This window comes from Orcinus orca, chromosome 11, assembly GCF_937001465.1.
Source record: "Orcinus orca chromosome 11, mOrcOrc1.1, whole genome shotgun sequence".
NCBI lineage: Eukaryota > Metazoa > Chordata > Mammalia > Artiodactyla > Delphinidae > Orcinus > Orcinus orca.
The window spans coordinates 65,270,065-65,286,261 of NC_064569.1; the positions used below are offsets into that span (position 1 = coordinate 65,270,065).

Consider the following 16,197-nt stretch of genomic DNA (forward strand, 5'->3'; position numbering starts at 1 on the left):
TTTCTAAGATGAAAGTTTGAACATCAGGTATGATTCAGCAATTCTATTACTTTTAGTCCTTATGTCATGGAGATCTTGATAATTCCTCCCTCAGCTGTAATCATGTGACACAAAGCAAATGAACATTCTCAATGAATTTCTTCCCCTTAACTACTGTTTGAATAATTGCCTATGCTTGACAAGGTATTTTGCATGAAACATCAACAGTGTGATTTGAATCACACTCATAATTATAAACTCTTCACCAGAGTAATTAATAAATTATCATCCTCCTATGGGACTATCTTCAAATATTTAAAGTATTTATTGTTGTGAAGTTCTGTTGAACTATTATGGGGCCTTCATAATTTTCTAAGTCCTTTAATTTCTTCCAATCTAATTATTTGGATATATTTTTTATTGAAATATAAATGACATAACTCTGTCATATCTGGAGGAAGGACACATTTTATAGCTTGTTTAGAAAAGTCTAATTTACTTAGCTAATGTCTGGCAATCCCAGTTCTCTCAATGTGCAGTGGTAGTTGGTTAATCTCTATCCTAGACACAAAAGTAATTGCTGTCCCATCTGTGAGGAAACAATGATTTTCAAATGAATTTTATTAGAATCCAGTTATAATTCACTTTCTGAAATAAACAGTCAAAAATATCTGGCAGTTAAGCAGGTGGTCACAGAGTAAATTTAACAGAATATTCTTTCAATCAGAAATTTCAGGAAGTAGTATTATTTAATTTCTCTACACAGCCAGCAACCTTTCCCACATTGACTACATATGGGTTTATAGTTCTCAGAATAGTTAGCCCTGAGTATTTTTTAGAAGATGTGTTACAGCACTGTCATCTTTGTATGACTGCATGCCTGTTGATATTTCCAAGTAGACAGGACCTAAAAATGGTGATCAAGGTGTGTGAAGAAAATGATATCAAGGAAATCAGTGAAAGAAAAATAATGTATTCTATTGGGTGTTGCAGAGAGATTAATTTCCCTTTCCTTTCTTGACCTTAAAGAAAGAGAAACATTACTAATTTAACGCAGAAGGTACACATCTGTCCATTATCATCAAGGTGACACTTCTGTGGGCTATCCAGACCTCCACGATTTCCCTGTTGCTGTTGTCCTTGGCAACTGACCCCATCTTTCCAGAAGCAAGACTGAGGAGAGGAAGAGTATGTGTGTCTGCTGGGCCCTAATCCCTCCCTCAGTGACTCTGAGGTAAATAGTTTATTGTGTTGTTTTTGTTGTTGCTTGGTTAGTTCTTTATTTGATTTTTATACTTGCATATGTCTTTGCACAGCCCCTGAGAAATTTGCAAAGATGCCTTTAAAAATAACTGCTGTCAAAAATAGACCCAGAGACATAGAAAACAAACTATGGCTACCAAAGGGGAAAGGGGCGGGAGGAGGGATAAATTAGGAGTTTGGGATTAACATATACACACTACTATATGTAAAACAGGTAATCAACAAGGACATACTGTATAGCATGAGGAACTATACTCAATATTTTGTAATAAACTGTAAAGGAAAAGAATGTGAAAAAATAGGTATATAAATGTGTATAACTATTTTATGTGTAAAAATAGATATATATGTGAATCGTTTTGCTAAACACCTGAAACTAACACAACACTGTAAATCAACTATACGTGAATAAAAATAAATAAATAATAAAATTAAAAATAAAAATGACTGCTGTCTCTTGCCTATTAACTGGTAGGACTGGACGCTATGACTGCACCTCCAGCTGCTAGCAGTGTGTGAATGCAGAGCAAAGAAATTTTTGGCTGCACTTTAGCCAGTAGGCCAAGTCTGGGATGTATTTCTGCTGACCTATTGGAAACAGCAGCATGGAGAAAATGCAGTTCAAAAGTTTCCAAGTGGGGCTTCCCTGGTGGCGCAGTGGTTGAGAGTCCGCCTGCCGAGGCAGGGGACACGGGTTCGTGCCCCAGTCCGGGAGGATCTCACGTGCCGCGGAGCGGCTGGGCCCGTGAGCCATGGCCGCTGAGCCTGTGCGTACTGCAAAAAAAAAAAAAAAAAAGTTTCCAAGGGGCTTCCCAGGTGGTGCAGTGGTTGAGAATCTGCCTGCTAATGCACGGCACACGGGTTCGAGCCCTGATGTGGGAGGATCCCACATGCGGCGGAGCAACTAGGCCCGTGAGCCACAACTACTGAGCCTGCGCGTCTGGAGCCTGTGCTCCGCAACAAGAGAGGCCGCGATAGTGAGCGGCCCGCGCACCGCGATGAAGAGTGGCCCCCGCTTGCCACAACTAGAGAAAGCCCTCGCACAGAAACGAAGACCCAACACAGCAAAAATAAATTAATTAATTAATAAACTCCTACCCCCAACATCTTCTTTAAAAAAAAAAAGTTTCCAAGTATCAGGCTTAATAAATATTTGGGGTCTCTTATAATATGGCCAACAAATAGACATGAGAATACAAGGTAGTTTTGGAAGACAAGATTACCTGTAACAGTTTTCTTTTCTCTTTATCTAGGAGAGCGGGCCTTCTCCCTAAAGTTGTGGCTATTGGTTGAAACGGTTTCCCTGGCTGTCGAGCTAACTTATTAGGAAAAGGACTATGGGCACATTTGAATAGATAAGCATATTTGTGATAGATCCTGAAACACATTTGCTAAAGCTTAGTCTTAAAAATACTAAATTAAAACAGAAACAGACTCACAGACCTAGAAAACAAGTTAGTGGTTATCAAAGGGTAGAGGGATTGGGTGACGTGCAACATAGGTAAAGGAGATTAAGAGGTACAAACTGCTAGGCATAAAATAAGTAAGTTACAAGGCTGTAAAGTACAGCACTGGGAATCTAGCCAACATCTTATAACTTTGTTTGGAGTATAATCTATAAAAATATCAAATCACTATTTTGTGCATCTGAAACTAATATAATATTGTAAATCAACTAACTATACTTCCAAAAAAAAAGCCCTAAGTTATTCCAGACAGGACTGAAATTTTCTAGAAATGTCATAACTGTTTTGGTGATATAATGCCAAGTATACAAAGATTAGTAACTAGATTTTTACATTGCCTTCTGGAAATTTGTTTAACAAATATATGATACAATATATTACAAAAACAATACATTATCTTGTGTTAAATGAGGCAAAGAAAGAACCAGAAGCAAAACTTTTAAATAACCCTGTTGGTATACATGGAACACTGATATGAATAGGAATTACGGAAATGGAATCATGATACAATTTTCCAATCATTTTAGCTCATTACCAATAAGTAGTGAAACAAATGTTTCATTGTTTCTACATTGCATAGTGTTCTATTTTTGCCACTGTCCTTAACAAGTGAAACCAGAACTAGACTTGGATTCAAGAGACTGATTCTGTACTAATTCAGGCACTAACTAGCTTGAAAGACCATGTAAACTTTCTGGATCTTATTTTCTCATCTGTAAAATTAAGAGGTTATAATAAATCAAGATGCCAAATGGATCAGTTTCAGAGGATTTTCCAGCTCCTGAATTTTGAAAAAATATTTGCACATGTACGTATTCTTGGAAAAATGGTCCATAATTTTACCAAATTCACAATCACCAGAATCACACAGAAGTTTATAACTCCCCAAAGTTAAGAAGCACAGGACTAAGTGCTTCCTAAGATTCCTTTTACACCCTATACATATTATTTAATTTTATGTCAAATACAGTTACTACATGAGAACCCACATGTTACATATTTGCACATTTATACCAACATATATATTTATGCAAATACATAAAGAGCCTTGAAATTTGATTCTAATTACAAGTCAGTTTTCAAGGTTGGAAACAACTTTTAAATGTAAATAAAATTTTGCTTCTAATTACAGGTAGCCTTTCAAAGTTGAAAGCCATTTTAATGTGAGTAAGATCTTCTTTTGAACTAGAGGTGTCATCATGTTTTGTCTGGGATTTGTATGAATTCAGAGTCCTATTTGAAATTCAAGACTTATAAAAATCAAATATCTGCTTGTCTACTAATGAAAATGAGCCATCTTAATGAATTTCTTCATGCATCCAACAGATATTTATTAAATGTTCATTATTATAGACACTATACTAGGTGCTAATTTTACTGTGATGACTGAAACATTCTCTGCCTTCATTCTAGTAAGATAGATGACTTTACTTTAAACCCTTTATTAACCTCGATGAAAGAAATAGAAAGAGACCCACAAATTGTGAATGTGAAACTATGCTCTGAGAACATCAGGCTATGTTCTTTTTTTTTTCCTTCCCTCCTTGGGCCTCGGGTGCAAAGAACAGAATTGGAGTTACCATAAGCTTTAATTTATGGCACATACTCATCATTGTCCACTGATCCATGAATGGCTTGCTCTTATTAATTTACTTTTACACATTAGCAAGCACTGACAAACCTCCTAATGAAACAAAAGCTAGGATCACAACCTGCAAGAATTAAAACTATGCCTCGCTCCCAGCCACTCCCACCCACCCCCATATTCATTGCCTTGGATCTCCCAAATGAGATAAGTAGGGAAATAATGAAGGCATAGATAAATTGACCAATTAATCAGAAAACCCAGAAACAGATCCCTGTGTATAGCTTTTGGTATATATTAATGTAATGGATCAAGGAGGAAATTATGGATTATTTAATAAATAAAGCTGGAAATATTTACCCTTATAGATAAAAAAAGAAAAAAAAAATGGATCCCTACCTCACACTATACAAAAGTCAACTCTAGATAGTTTAAGGACATAAATTTTAAAAATAAAATTTTTACTCTTAGTAGAAATTATAGGTGAATATCTTTTAGACACTGGAGTAGGGAAATATTTCTGAGGTGAGATACCAAAATGGCATTGATTATTTAAAAAATGATTAATGTGAATATTTAAAATTTAACAATTTTAAGACATCTTAAAGACACGTTACAAAGTAGCTGAATATATTCACTATATACACCACCAGTAAAGAATTGATAACAAGAATATATTAAATATATATGTATACATACATATACAAAAGCACAAACTAGTAGAAAAATACATGAACAGATGTTTCACAGAAAAAGAAACATATTTCCAATAATTACAAGAAGGGATATTCAACAATTTAGTGATCAATTAAATGCAAATGATGACTGCAATGAGATCCATTTTAGTTATTCAACTGGTAAAAGTTTAAATGTCTCATATGCCAAGAGTTGGAGCTAATGTGAGTATGCACCTTCTATATTGCTTTCTGGGGTATAAATTAGAGCAACCAAGTTTAAAAACTGGCATTACCTCTTAAAGTTGAACATTTTTACACCTTATGAACCAGAAATTCCACATCTACATATATATCCAAGAGAAGTCTTAGTCATCTAATAAATAAATAAATGCATGTATGTTAATAGCCACACCAATGATCATAGTGAAAAGCTTGGAAACAACTCAATGCTCTCCAATGGGAGAGTGAATTAATAAACATTTACACAATGGAATATCACACAACAGTCAAAACAAGTGAATCACAGCAACACAAACACAAAGTTTGAATCTTAGCACTGATATTAAGTGAAAAAAAAATATCCCCAAAGATTTTGTTAGCATGATACCTTATAACATTTTAAACATATAAAATTAAAATAAATGTGTTTGAGGATTAAACACAGGCACTCAGACTATATAAAAATCAAGGAAATGATGCATACAAGATGTGGTGGTCAGTTTTTAACCCTAAGTCTTCTATGAAAGAAGAAAAGGAAGAAAAGAATGAAGAAGGGAAACAAAGAAGGGAGGGAGGAAGTTAAGTGCCTTGCATATATTTGAATTACAAGTGATACTAATTTCATTCCCTTTTCTATGTACAAATCACACTCAGGGATAACAGCAAGCTGGTTAAAAACGCCAGTTTGTAACTTAACATTCATTTTAGATGGCTTGTACAAATGGACTTGTCTACATGTGTTGGCAATACTGAAGCAAGAAAAGGTTAAATGACTTGTTCACTGAGAGAAAAAAGTTATCATCCGTGGTGCCAAAAATAGAAGTTCTGATTTGCAGTCCTATGACCTCAACAGAAGACAGAATGTTCACTTTATCTGACTGATATAAAACACAGCTTCTCTGAGGGCTCTATTATTTTGAACTACTGTGTAAGTACATGTAATTACAAGCTTCTGGAAATATGTACTGTTTATTTTATCATTTGTGGTAGCAAATAGAAAGGCTAGAGCTGAGTATTTACACAACAGTGATGCTAACAGCGTTCAGAGTCATTACAGACTATTTGTAAGGGTCTGTTTAGATACCTTTAAGATCAATGACCCATTAGTACAATTATACTCTAAGATGGTTCCTGCCACACAGACCCTGTTCTTGCTACCAGAAAGTGATATGTTGATGTTATAAACACGCCTTACATTGTTAAAAATGTGTCTTCTCTCTGAAAAAGCTGCAGGAATAGAACTCTAACTATAGTTTACAAATTCTGTTTCCAGTGAGTGATGTAGTCATTTTGTTTTTGCAATTTCCTGTGATAAAATTATAGATTAGTTTCTCCGAAAAGCTCAATAAAATGAGTACACTTATTCTTTTATTATTTTTATCCATTTAGAAATCGTCATAGTCTCTGTCTTTCCCACCCCATTCATACAGTCTCACATAGTCATATATTCCTACCATGCATATATACTCAGCTTTACATAATTCCATGTAATCTACATAAAGAAAAACATTAAGGACTTCCCTGGTGGTGCAGTGGTTAAGAATCCGCCTGCCAATGCAGGGGACACAGGTTTGATCCCTGGTCTGGGCAGATCACACATGCTGCGGAGTAACTAAGCCTGTGCGCCACAACTACTGAAGCCTGCGCGCCACAACTACTGAAGCCTGCGCACCTAGAGCCCATGCTCTGCAACAAGAGTAGCCCCCACCCTCCGCAGCTAGAGAAAGCCCGTGCATAGCAACGAAGACCCAACGCAGCCATAAATAAATAAAATAAATATTTAAAAAGAAAATTACTTGCTGTGTAACTATGTATAGATTCATAGAATTGGAAGGACCTTAGAGTTAGAGATGAACTAGTCACGTAGTTACTGAACTGATACCACCATCCTTTATTAGAGAGTTTTCTTCAGTTTTTGAGGGATGGGGGTGGGAGGAGATATCATAGACCCTTTTGAGAATCTAATGAAGTTATGGTGTTATCCCAAGAAAATACATGTGTAAATGTTCATGTCTTTTTTTTTTTTTTTTTTTTTTGGCCTTTGACATTGAGTCATTTCACAAAGGATAATGTGACTCTTTTTCCATAAAAATTAATGGCTGTTCCCTAGAAAATATAATTCCAAATTAAACAAATCATATAAAAAAGAAAACTTTGTGCCTGCTTAAAGTATGTTTCAATAAGAAGGCTGTTTTATTTGGTTTAGAAAAAGCTAATATTTGGAGTTATCTTTTACATGGAAATATTTATGTCATTTTTAGTATCCAATCAATTAGAGTCTGGTTTCATAGCAGCAAGTGCTCAAAGCTGCAGCTCACATCACTTTCAATAGCAAAGTCAGTTAAACACTTTATCAGAGCAGAGTAGCCTTCTATTGACACCTGGGCTTTCTCTAATAGACTTCAAGTTGAATTCAGGTTCTACCAAATCCTTTATCCTCAAGTCAAATGATGTTATTTTTGAAAGGCTGGTGTCAACTATGCAGCCTCTGTCAGCAAGGAATGACGTTTGAATCCTTTTTACATTTGAATCATCTAAGCAGAAGTAACCTTTAAAAGAGTTTTGCAGGCTTTCCAGTTGTTGTAGATCTTCCCCATGCATAAACTGACAAGGCTTTCTCCGTTTCAACTCCCTTTCCCTCACAGATATCCTTCTTTCAGCACTGTAAATGTCACAAATTTTCAGCTCTAAAATCTCTCCCTCCAAAATGGCAGCTGTTTCCAACAGCAACTGTACACGATCAGCAAATCTGGAATCTAGGGACTGGCCTCCTTCTTATGGCCTAACATCTCTACAATAAAATCTAGCCTCGAATGAACCTCTCTTGTCAATTTTTTCTAAGATATAGCAATCCTTTACTTAAAAAATAAACATATTGAAATCTCTGACCCAAGTTCAACCAAGAGCATTAACACATCTTCTGGAAAGCCAAGAAACTTTTGTCAGTAAAAAGAACACATTTTGCTCCATTCCTAAATAAAAACTTGAAAATATAGGTTGCAGGCTATAGCTGTGAAATTATTGGACCACTTTCCACAGAGCAGGCAAGGCATCTTTTAGGATTATTGTCAGAGTCCTTGACATTAATGCACCCTGATGTTGAAAGTAATAAGTCTCTATGAAAAGTAGAATGTCTGTCTTCTTCACCACACTAATCAAGCTGGATGCTAGACCCAGAAACTCCATATGTACTCCTCATGTACACAAAGTATCAAGATTTTTCTTCCATTAGGAGTTTTGCTTAACAAAGAAACTTTTCACTGTTAGAAGAACTTGGCCTTTAAAATATCCACGGGGTATCTCTCTCTCTCTCTCTCACACACACACACACACACACACACACCAGGATATCATCATTCACAAGATAGATAAAAATCAGAACTTACTGAAACAATCATAGTTTTCACCCAATTGCATGCCAAGTGGAAATGGCACAGCTATTATTTTCACCATAACTGGCTGCAAAATATTAGCAAAATATCAAAGTTCAGAAGTAGGTTATAGCAAGTGAACAGAGGCACTCTTTTAATTTTGTGTTGTTTTTCTCAGCAACCCACCAGTTCAAACATTTCTAGAGTGCATGATTTGATCAAGCTTTCTCCAATTATTTAATGGTTTCTTTTGCTTGGAAAGGTGTCAAGACACACTGTGGCAAATATAAGTTTTAGTAAATTTTCACTTTTTAAAAATTGAGCTGTTTCTGTAGAAAACAAAAATTCTATATTCTGTGATGTATTTTCAGGATGCTCAGAAATAAGCTTTCTTGACTTCAGGCTCTTGTTGGCAGGAAACTTATCACACAAGAAACAGTCTGGCTTTTGTGCCCCATCACATTTAGCAATGCAAATAAAATCAAAGGAAGTGTAAGAGCCACCAAGCTTTCTTTTCTTTGTCATCTGCCAACTTAAGTTCAGTATGAACAGAAATATATGCATAAACATAATTTCAGATACATTTTTGTTAATTCTGACGAATGTAATGCTATTCTAAATGCCACTATATGACAAGGATGATAATTTTACAGAATGAATCCATGCCACTCTATCCATATTTAAAGTAAAACACTAAAAAACATAGTTTGCCATAAAATTTTTTGCACATAAAGAGAAGGAAATAAAAATAAATCTTATATATATTTGCTTTTTCCACACTTACAACATGAAGCCTATACATGACCTTAAGTTAAAAACTATTGTTCTAAAGTAATCCGAAATATGACCAAATGACCTCCGTTGTTATTAACTTCTCAACATATGACAAGGGTTCCAGATTCCTTACGATATTGGTTTATTCTAAAACCACTCCAGACTGTCAACATTTTTCTTAAAATGTGGATCTTCCTATTAAAAAAAAAAAATTCTAGGGACTTCCCAGGTGGCACAGTGGTTAGGAATCTGCCTGCCAATGCAGGGGACGCGGGTTTGATCCCTGGTCCTGGAAGATCCCACATGCCCCGGAGCAACTAAGCCTGTGCACCACAACTACTGAGCCTGCACTCTAGAGCCTGCGAGCCACAACTACTGAAGCCCGCGCACCTAGAGCCCGTGCTCCACAACTAGAGAAGCCACCGCAGTGAGAAGCCTATGCACTGCAACGAAGAGTAGCCCCCGCTCGCCACAACTAGAGAAAGGTCCACGCACAGCAACTAAGACCAAACGCAGCCAAAAATAAATAAAATTAAAAAAAAAAAGCAATCGTGTAAAAAAAAAATTCTACATTTGTTTGATTAATAACTAAAGAACTATTATTCTCTATAGTTGTAACTAATATTTCCATTAAAACATAGTAAAATTTTGTGTTGTCACTAAAACCACTAATTATTTCACCAAAATAGGTACCATTTCTTAACTAGTTACTCTTTTAGCTAGGCACTATATTAGTCAAGGTATTTTATACTTTTTATCTCATTTGATCTAGTATTCCCACCAGTCCCAGGAAGTTATTTTATGTAAAAAAAATAAAATAAAATAAACAAAACCAAGATCATAGAGATTAAGTAACTTGCACAAGATCACATAATTAAATGGCCAAGCAAAACTTTGAATCCAGGTTATCTGAATCCATTGTCAACGCTCTAATTCCATGTAATGTTCTTCCTATCTTTCCATTATATATATATATATTTTTCTTTTTTTTGCATTACGCGGGCCTCTCACTGTTGTGGCCTCTCCCGTTGCGGAGCACAGGCTCCAGATGCGCAGGCTCAGCGGTCATGGCTCACGGGCCCAGCCGCTCCACGGCATGTGGGATCTTCCCGGACCGGGGCACGAACCCGCGTCCCCTGCATCAGCAGGCAGACTCTCAACCACTGTGCCACCAGGGTAGCCCTTTCCATTATATTATAGTACATTATGCCATGATTAGCATCAACCAGCCTTCCTTCTTTCTTCCCTCCTCCCTTCTTTCCTCTTCCTTTCTCTTCCTTTTTTCCTCTCACTCTCCCTTCCTCCAACTCTTCTTTCTCCATCTGTGTATACTTGTTTCATCTCATCTTGTCGCTACTGACCCAAGGATACGTTTTCTTAAAGTAATTAGAAATCTATATGCTATTATACAACCAATCATTAGCTTTCTCATAAAGCTCATTGCATTTGCCATCTGCGTTTTCATGCACAAAGTAGATTAAGATGCTGTACAAAACAGCATCAAGAATGAGCACTTGAGTCATAAAGTTATGGCCCATGAGACTGTGGAATTAGGATGCAATGGCTCAATTTATTTTAATGCATGACAGTGGGGCAATGAATATGTATATTAGTCTTATGGGTTTTCTTAGATCTAGTCTATAGAAACTACCATTCTTATTCCCATCTGTTAACTATTTCCTGACTTACCAAAACACTGTACCCAGTAATAATTTGGGACTCTACTTTAATAATAATAGCATCCACTGATTGTGTAATTATTGGCTACCAGACTGTACTAGGAGGTTTTACATGTATGATCTCTAATTATCAGAATCACCTCAAGGCTGATGGTATTACTCCCACTATTAAAAACTGACAAAATTTTAGAGAGGTCAAAAGTAAGTAGCTAAGTTGGGATTCGAACATTGGTAAACTTGACTACAGCACGGCTCTAATGACTTTGCTGCTCACTCTGATCTGACAAAATGTCTAGCAGTGACATTTTCCACATATTACTGGTGGAAGGCATGGTGGTGATAATTCTCAATCTATACATCCCTCCAAAAAAAAAAAAAAACTCATTGGAAACTAAGAGCACTTAAATGGCAGACTGGGGGGGCTTCCCTGGTGGCACAGTGGTTGAGAGTCCGCCTGCCGATGCAGGGAACACGGGTTCGTGCCCCGGTCCAGGAGGATCCCACATGCCGTGGAGCGGCTGGGCCCGTGAGCCATGGCCGCTGAGCCTGCGCGTCCGGAGCCTGTGCTCCGCAATGGGAGAGGCCACAACAGTGAGAGGCCCGCGTACCGCAAAAAAAAAAAAAAAAGAAATGGTGTGAGACTTAGATCGGTGGGAGGTAGTGATGGAGGGTTAATGAGCTCCATCCTAAGGAAGAAAAAAAAGAGTAGGAGCAAATGGGAGATAAGCTAGAAGCAAATGCAATCTATGACCAAAGTGTCTCAACATTTAAAACTTTATGAGCCATCTAATGGGCATTGGTACACTATATCAGATAATAATTTCACATAGTTTTAAAAAGATTTATCACAGCTTACTAAAAACACAACATAGTTTTAAAAAATTAATTTTGTTTTATAGCAGTAAAGGGGTTGATACTGCTTATAACCTTATTCCAAGGTAAATTTGGCTTGATGACTATTTTATTTTTTATTTTTTTTAGCTATGAAAATGGAGACGCATGATTTAATAGAAAACATATTTGAGTTTGATGACTATTTCAGTATCAGTCAGGATAGCTTGAGTTTTGCTGTGGTACCATAACCCCAACATCTTGGGGGCTTAAAGTAACAAAGGTTTACTGCTTGCTGATCCTACATGTTCATTAAGAGTTAGCTAAAGCCTGCATTTCTCATTTTCCCACTCTGTAATCCAGGCTGATAGATCATTTATCAAATAAAACATCACTAGTCATATGAAAAGGAAAGGGAACATAGCAAATACTGCACTGACTCAAAGGTTTCCATGAGGAAGTAGCAAGCACCCTTCCACTCACATTTCCTTAGTCAAAGCAGTTGTCATAACCACATGTAGCTGAAGGGAGGATGGAGAAGTCCAACTGTAATATGTCCTAAGAAGGAGAGGAGAATTGGAATATTTTTCAATAATCCACCATCACAGAATGATAGCTTCCAGGTAGAGTTGGTTTTATTTTCTTATTGTATAGTTCTATTGTATTAGAAAATACTAGCACACACCATCTGGTGATCGGCCAAGGAAGGTAGTTTGGGGTAACTGTGTCATTCAGTTCTGTATATTTGGTTCAAATATGCAGGCGACAGGCATAAGTGTAGGAGTAAGTCCACACCACGGTCTGCTCTCAGCAGCACAGCATACACCAGATTAGTGAGCATATCACTCTGGAAAGCAGGAAGCCTGAAGGTTTTAAAACTTGGAAGATAATGATAGTAAATAGATGGCTAATTCTGTTTGTTCGTGGGTTTTTTTTTTTAACATTTTAGTTTCAGAAGGAATTTTTTGGTATTCTGTTGCAGAAATTGGATTTTCTCTTAAAATATGACCATTCAATATACTATTGATTTCTTACTCTGAAGCACAAGAATATAAAGTGTTGGGAAAAAGTCCATCTTTTGGCAACTGAGCTATCTCAACGGCAACTTAATTCTCTTAGGAAATTCTCTTATCCAAAAATCAACATTTTATAATCCTTTTATTTCAACCCTTATTTTTCCTTATATTTTAATTTATAAGTTTGGGTCATTCAAGCTAATTAATACAGTGATGAACTAAAACTTGAAGAAGCCACTTAAAGTGGCAGAGATGATTTTTACTGGGAATCGGTAGCATAGATTTTTAAAGTTCATCTCTCATTCAAAACTTTGTGTGAACTTTCTTTTGTCAAACGGTACCTCTCACTTTGGAAAAGCAGCATCACCTGTCACCCCATTTCTCTGCCATGTACTCCGAAATTACTTGCACCGAATAGGTACAACTGAATTATTAATCAGGTCTTGTTAAGATCACTGAGCAAAAAAACACAAGCAAGGTAAGTACTGCCAACTACCATCTGTATTCTGTGAATAAAGCCGGGTGTGGATTGTCATTCAAGTGCAGCTCATTTATTAATAGATCAATGACTTTCTTAGTTGTATACATAGATAGTCTCATTTCAGCACTGATCTCAACAAAACTTTTTCAGTCTTTGTTACAGAGTACAGAAAAAGTTAAGTAGAGAAAACACCTCATCTCTTTTAATCATCCACATTAAAAAACAAAATAAAATTTCATGAAACTATTCTTCCCATATAAGTGCTACACATACGCCAGAAGCTGATTCGGTGGTTTCACCCAAATGTAAAGCAAAATATGGGATTGCCTCAACATGAAACAATAACTACTGTCACACATGTATATGGCAAAAACAAAACCGGCAATAGCTTGTCCTGCTTTCTTTTAAAGCATAATTTGGGCTTTACAGTCTTGTTGGCAGTGGTGTAACCTGCACCTGTTTTTGCTCTGGTAAGTGCAACTAAGAAGGGTGCCTCTGTAGTTCTTGTTCTTTTCTCCAACAGTCCTGACAACATTTATAACTTTCACACTGGAAAGTATTTACTGGCAAATATTTCTGAAAAGCCAAATAATTTAACCACAGAAATTCTGAGCATTATTTGAATAAGAAACCAAAAGTTCAAAGGTTTCATGCCAGCATGACAGGCAGTACCCTAGAGACCAGGAGTGAAATTAGATGTTATTTTCAGGTATTCATCATCTTACATCATCGTACTTCCTAGTTGTACTTTATTGGCTTGTGGATTCACCTGTCTGGCAAACTGTATTCATATTTTATATTTTTATTGAACAAATTTTCATTAGATGGATTTGCAATATTATTCAATGATTCAGAATTTTTGTATACATATAGGCTTTACACTTTTATCATTACTTCCCACAGTTAGTGTAAAACAACCCCATAAGAATAATAAAAATCCCAGACGTAACAAATATAAACAATACTATGCAACTGGTATGAAATGTTAGCCAAGATGAAGGGACCAAATCAATTTCTATATAACATGTACTGCCTTTTTTTTTTATTATTTTTTTAACATGTATTGCCTTTAAGAACAAAATTATTACTAAGGACGGTGCTGTGAACATAAAATTAATCTTAGTCCAAGTTTATAAAATGTAAGGTAGATAAATTATATCTCTTTTTCCCCTCTGAAATTTTTGGACTGCTTATAGATCAGTTATAGATTTGCATGGACCACTAATGATAAACATATCACACTTTACCACAGAGTTTGTAAGATATATTTATAATGCCTATACAATGTCTCTTTTCATTTTTTTCTTACTCCCATCCTCTTTTTCCTTACCAAGGTCTTTAAAGAAGAAGGCCTGTGTGTTTTATGTGAACAGATATCTACATCGCATTTACATCTCCAGCATCAGCTTCTCCCCTAAGCTTCAGACTTAGATACCTGCCAGACATCTCTACGTGGATGTCTGAAAAGGACCGTCAATTTACTATGCCCAGAACAGAGCTCTTGTATAGTCTTATCCAAACCTGGTCCACCTCCAGAGATTCCCACCTCATTATATCACCACTGATCCGATTGTTCAAGTCCAAACCTAAGAATCCATTGAGACGCCTCTCTCTCATCATATATCCAATATGTCAATGCTTATTGTCTTTATTCTCAAAAACATACATATTGAACTTGACAACTCCCCACTACGTGCACTGCTGTCACTTTGGTCCAGGCTGCCATCATCTCATCTCTTACGTGACCTACTCCTTACCTTATTACTGGTCTCTCTTATTTCTACTCTTGCACAGACACTTGTATTCTCTAAGTAGTCAGAGGAACATTTTTAAAAAGCTAATCAGGTGAGGTAAAACTCTCCAAGGGCTTCCTATCATGCTTAGGATAGAGTCCAGTGTTCTCACCATGGCCTGCGAGGCCTTGTGTGATCTGCTCTCCAGCTGCCTCTAGGAAGCCTACCTTCCTTATTTCACTGTTCCTTCCATGGACTGAGATAATTCTTGCCTCTGTGTTTTTTCACTTGTGATTTCCTCTGCCTGGAACACTATACCCCCTGATACCTGTGTGACTTGTTCCTTCAATTAGGTTATTTTCTGACCACGCTAATTTAATAGAGCCCTACCCGTACTCCCTTAATCCTGCTTTATTTCTCTCCACAGTCTTGTCACTTTCTGATATTGTATTATATATTTATTTATCATCATTTTCTCACTGGAATGTAAGTTCCATAAAAGTAGAGACTTTGCACTGATCACAAGCCGAATTCCCAGTGAGCAGAGAGAGAGATTCGATGGTTCCTATTCTTTAGTTAGTTCTGTGGAAATAGAAAGGTGATAGGATATCTAAGATGAAAAGTCAGCCACCAAATCTCAGGGGAGCAGCACTCTGTGAAAGATAGGGGACTTAGCCTTAGTCTACAGAGTGACCACAGGAGGCCTGTGGAGTTTCTACATATCTTATACCTTTCCCACTGAGCAGCTGATAGCCGAGAATTCATACACTTTGAGGAATTTTCTTTCAGTCTTCGGTCAAATTCATCAATTAAAGCTTAGAGATGGGGGAATTCCCTGGTGGCGCAGTGGTTAAGAATCTGCCTGCCAATGCAGGGGACATGGGTTCAAGCCCTGGTCTGGGAAGATTCCACATGCCGCAGAGCAACTAAGCCCGTGCACCACAACTACTGAGCCTGCACTCTAGAGCTCTCAAGCCACAACTACTGAGCCTGTGTGCCACAAGTACTGAAGCCCGTGCACCTAGAGTCCATGCTCCACAACAAGAGAAGCCACCGCGTGAGAAGCCCGTGCACCGCAACGAAGAGTAGCCCCCGCTCACTGCAACTAGAGAAAGCCTGCGTG

At 37.0% G+C, this 16,197-nt stretch overlaps 1 protein-coding gene across 11 annotated transcripts in view; it reads right to left on the reverse strand.

The window, feature by feature from the left end:
• LIN7A (lin-7 homolog A, crumbs cell polarity complex component) overlaps positions 1-16,197 on the reverse strand; it is a 247,281-nt gene that overhangs the window by 78,819 nt on the left and 152,265 nt on the right. For 3 of the 11 annotated variants that reach the window (XM_049694326.1, XM_049694327.1, XM_033407190.2), the window contains one exon: positions 8,576-8,648. The exons of 7 other annotated variants lie outside the window; for them this stretch is intronic. In XM_049694326.1, the coding sequence (XP_049550283.1) occupies positions 8,576-8,587 (12 nt within the window). In that variant the 5' untranslated portion in view covers positions 8,588-8,648. Of the gene's footprint in view, positions 1-8,575; positions 8,649-12,327; positions 12,403-16,197 lie in introns of all 11 variants that reach the window. One more of the 11 variants, XM_033407191.2, reaches the window with a different exon arrangement.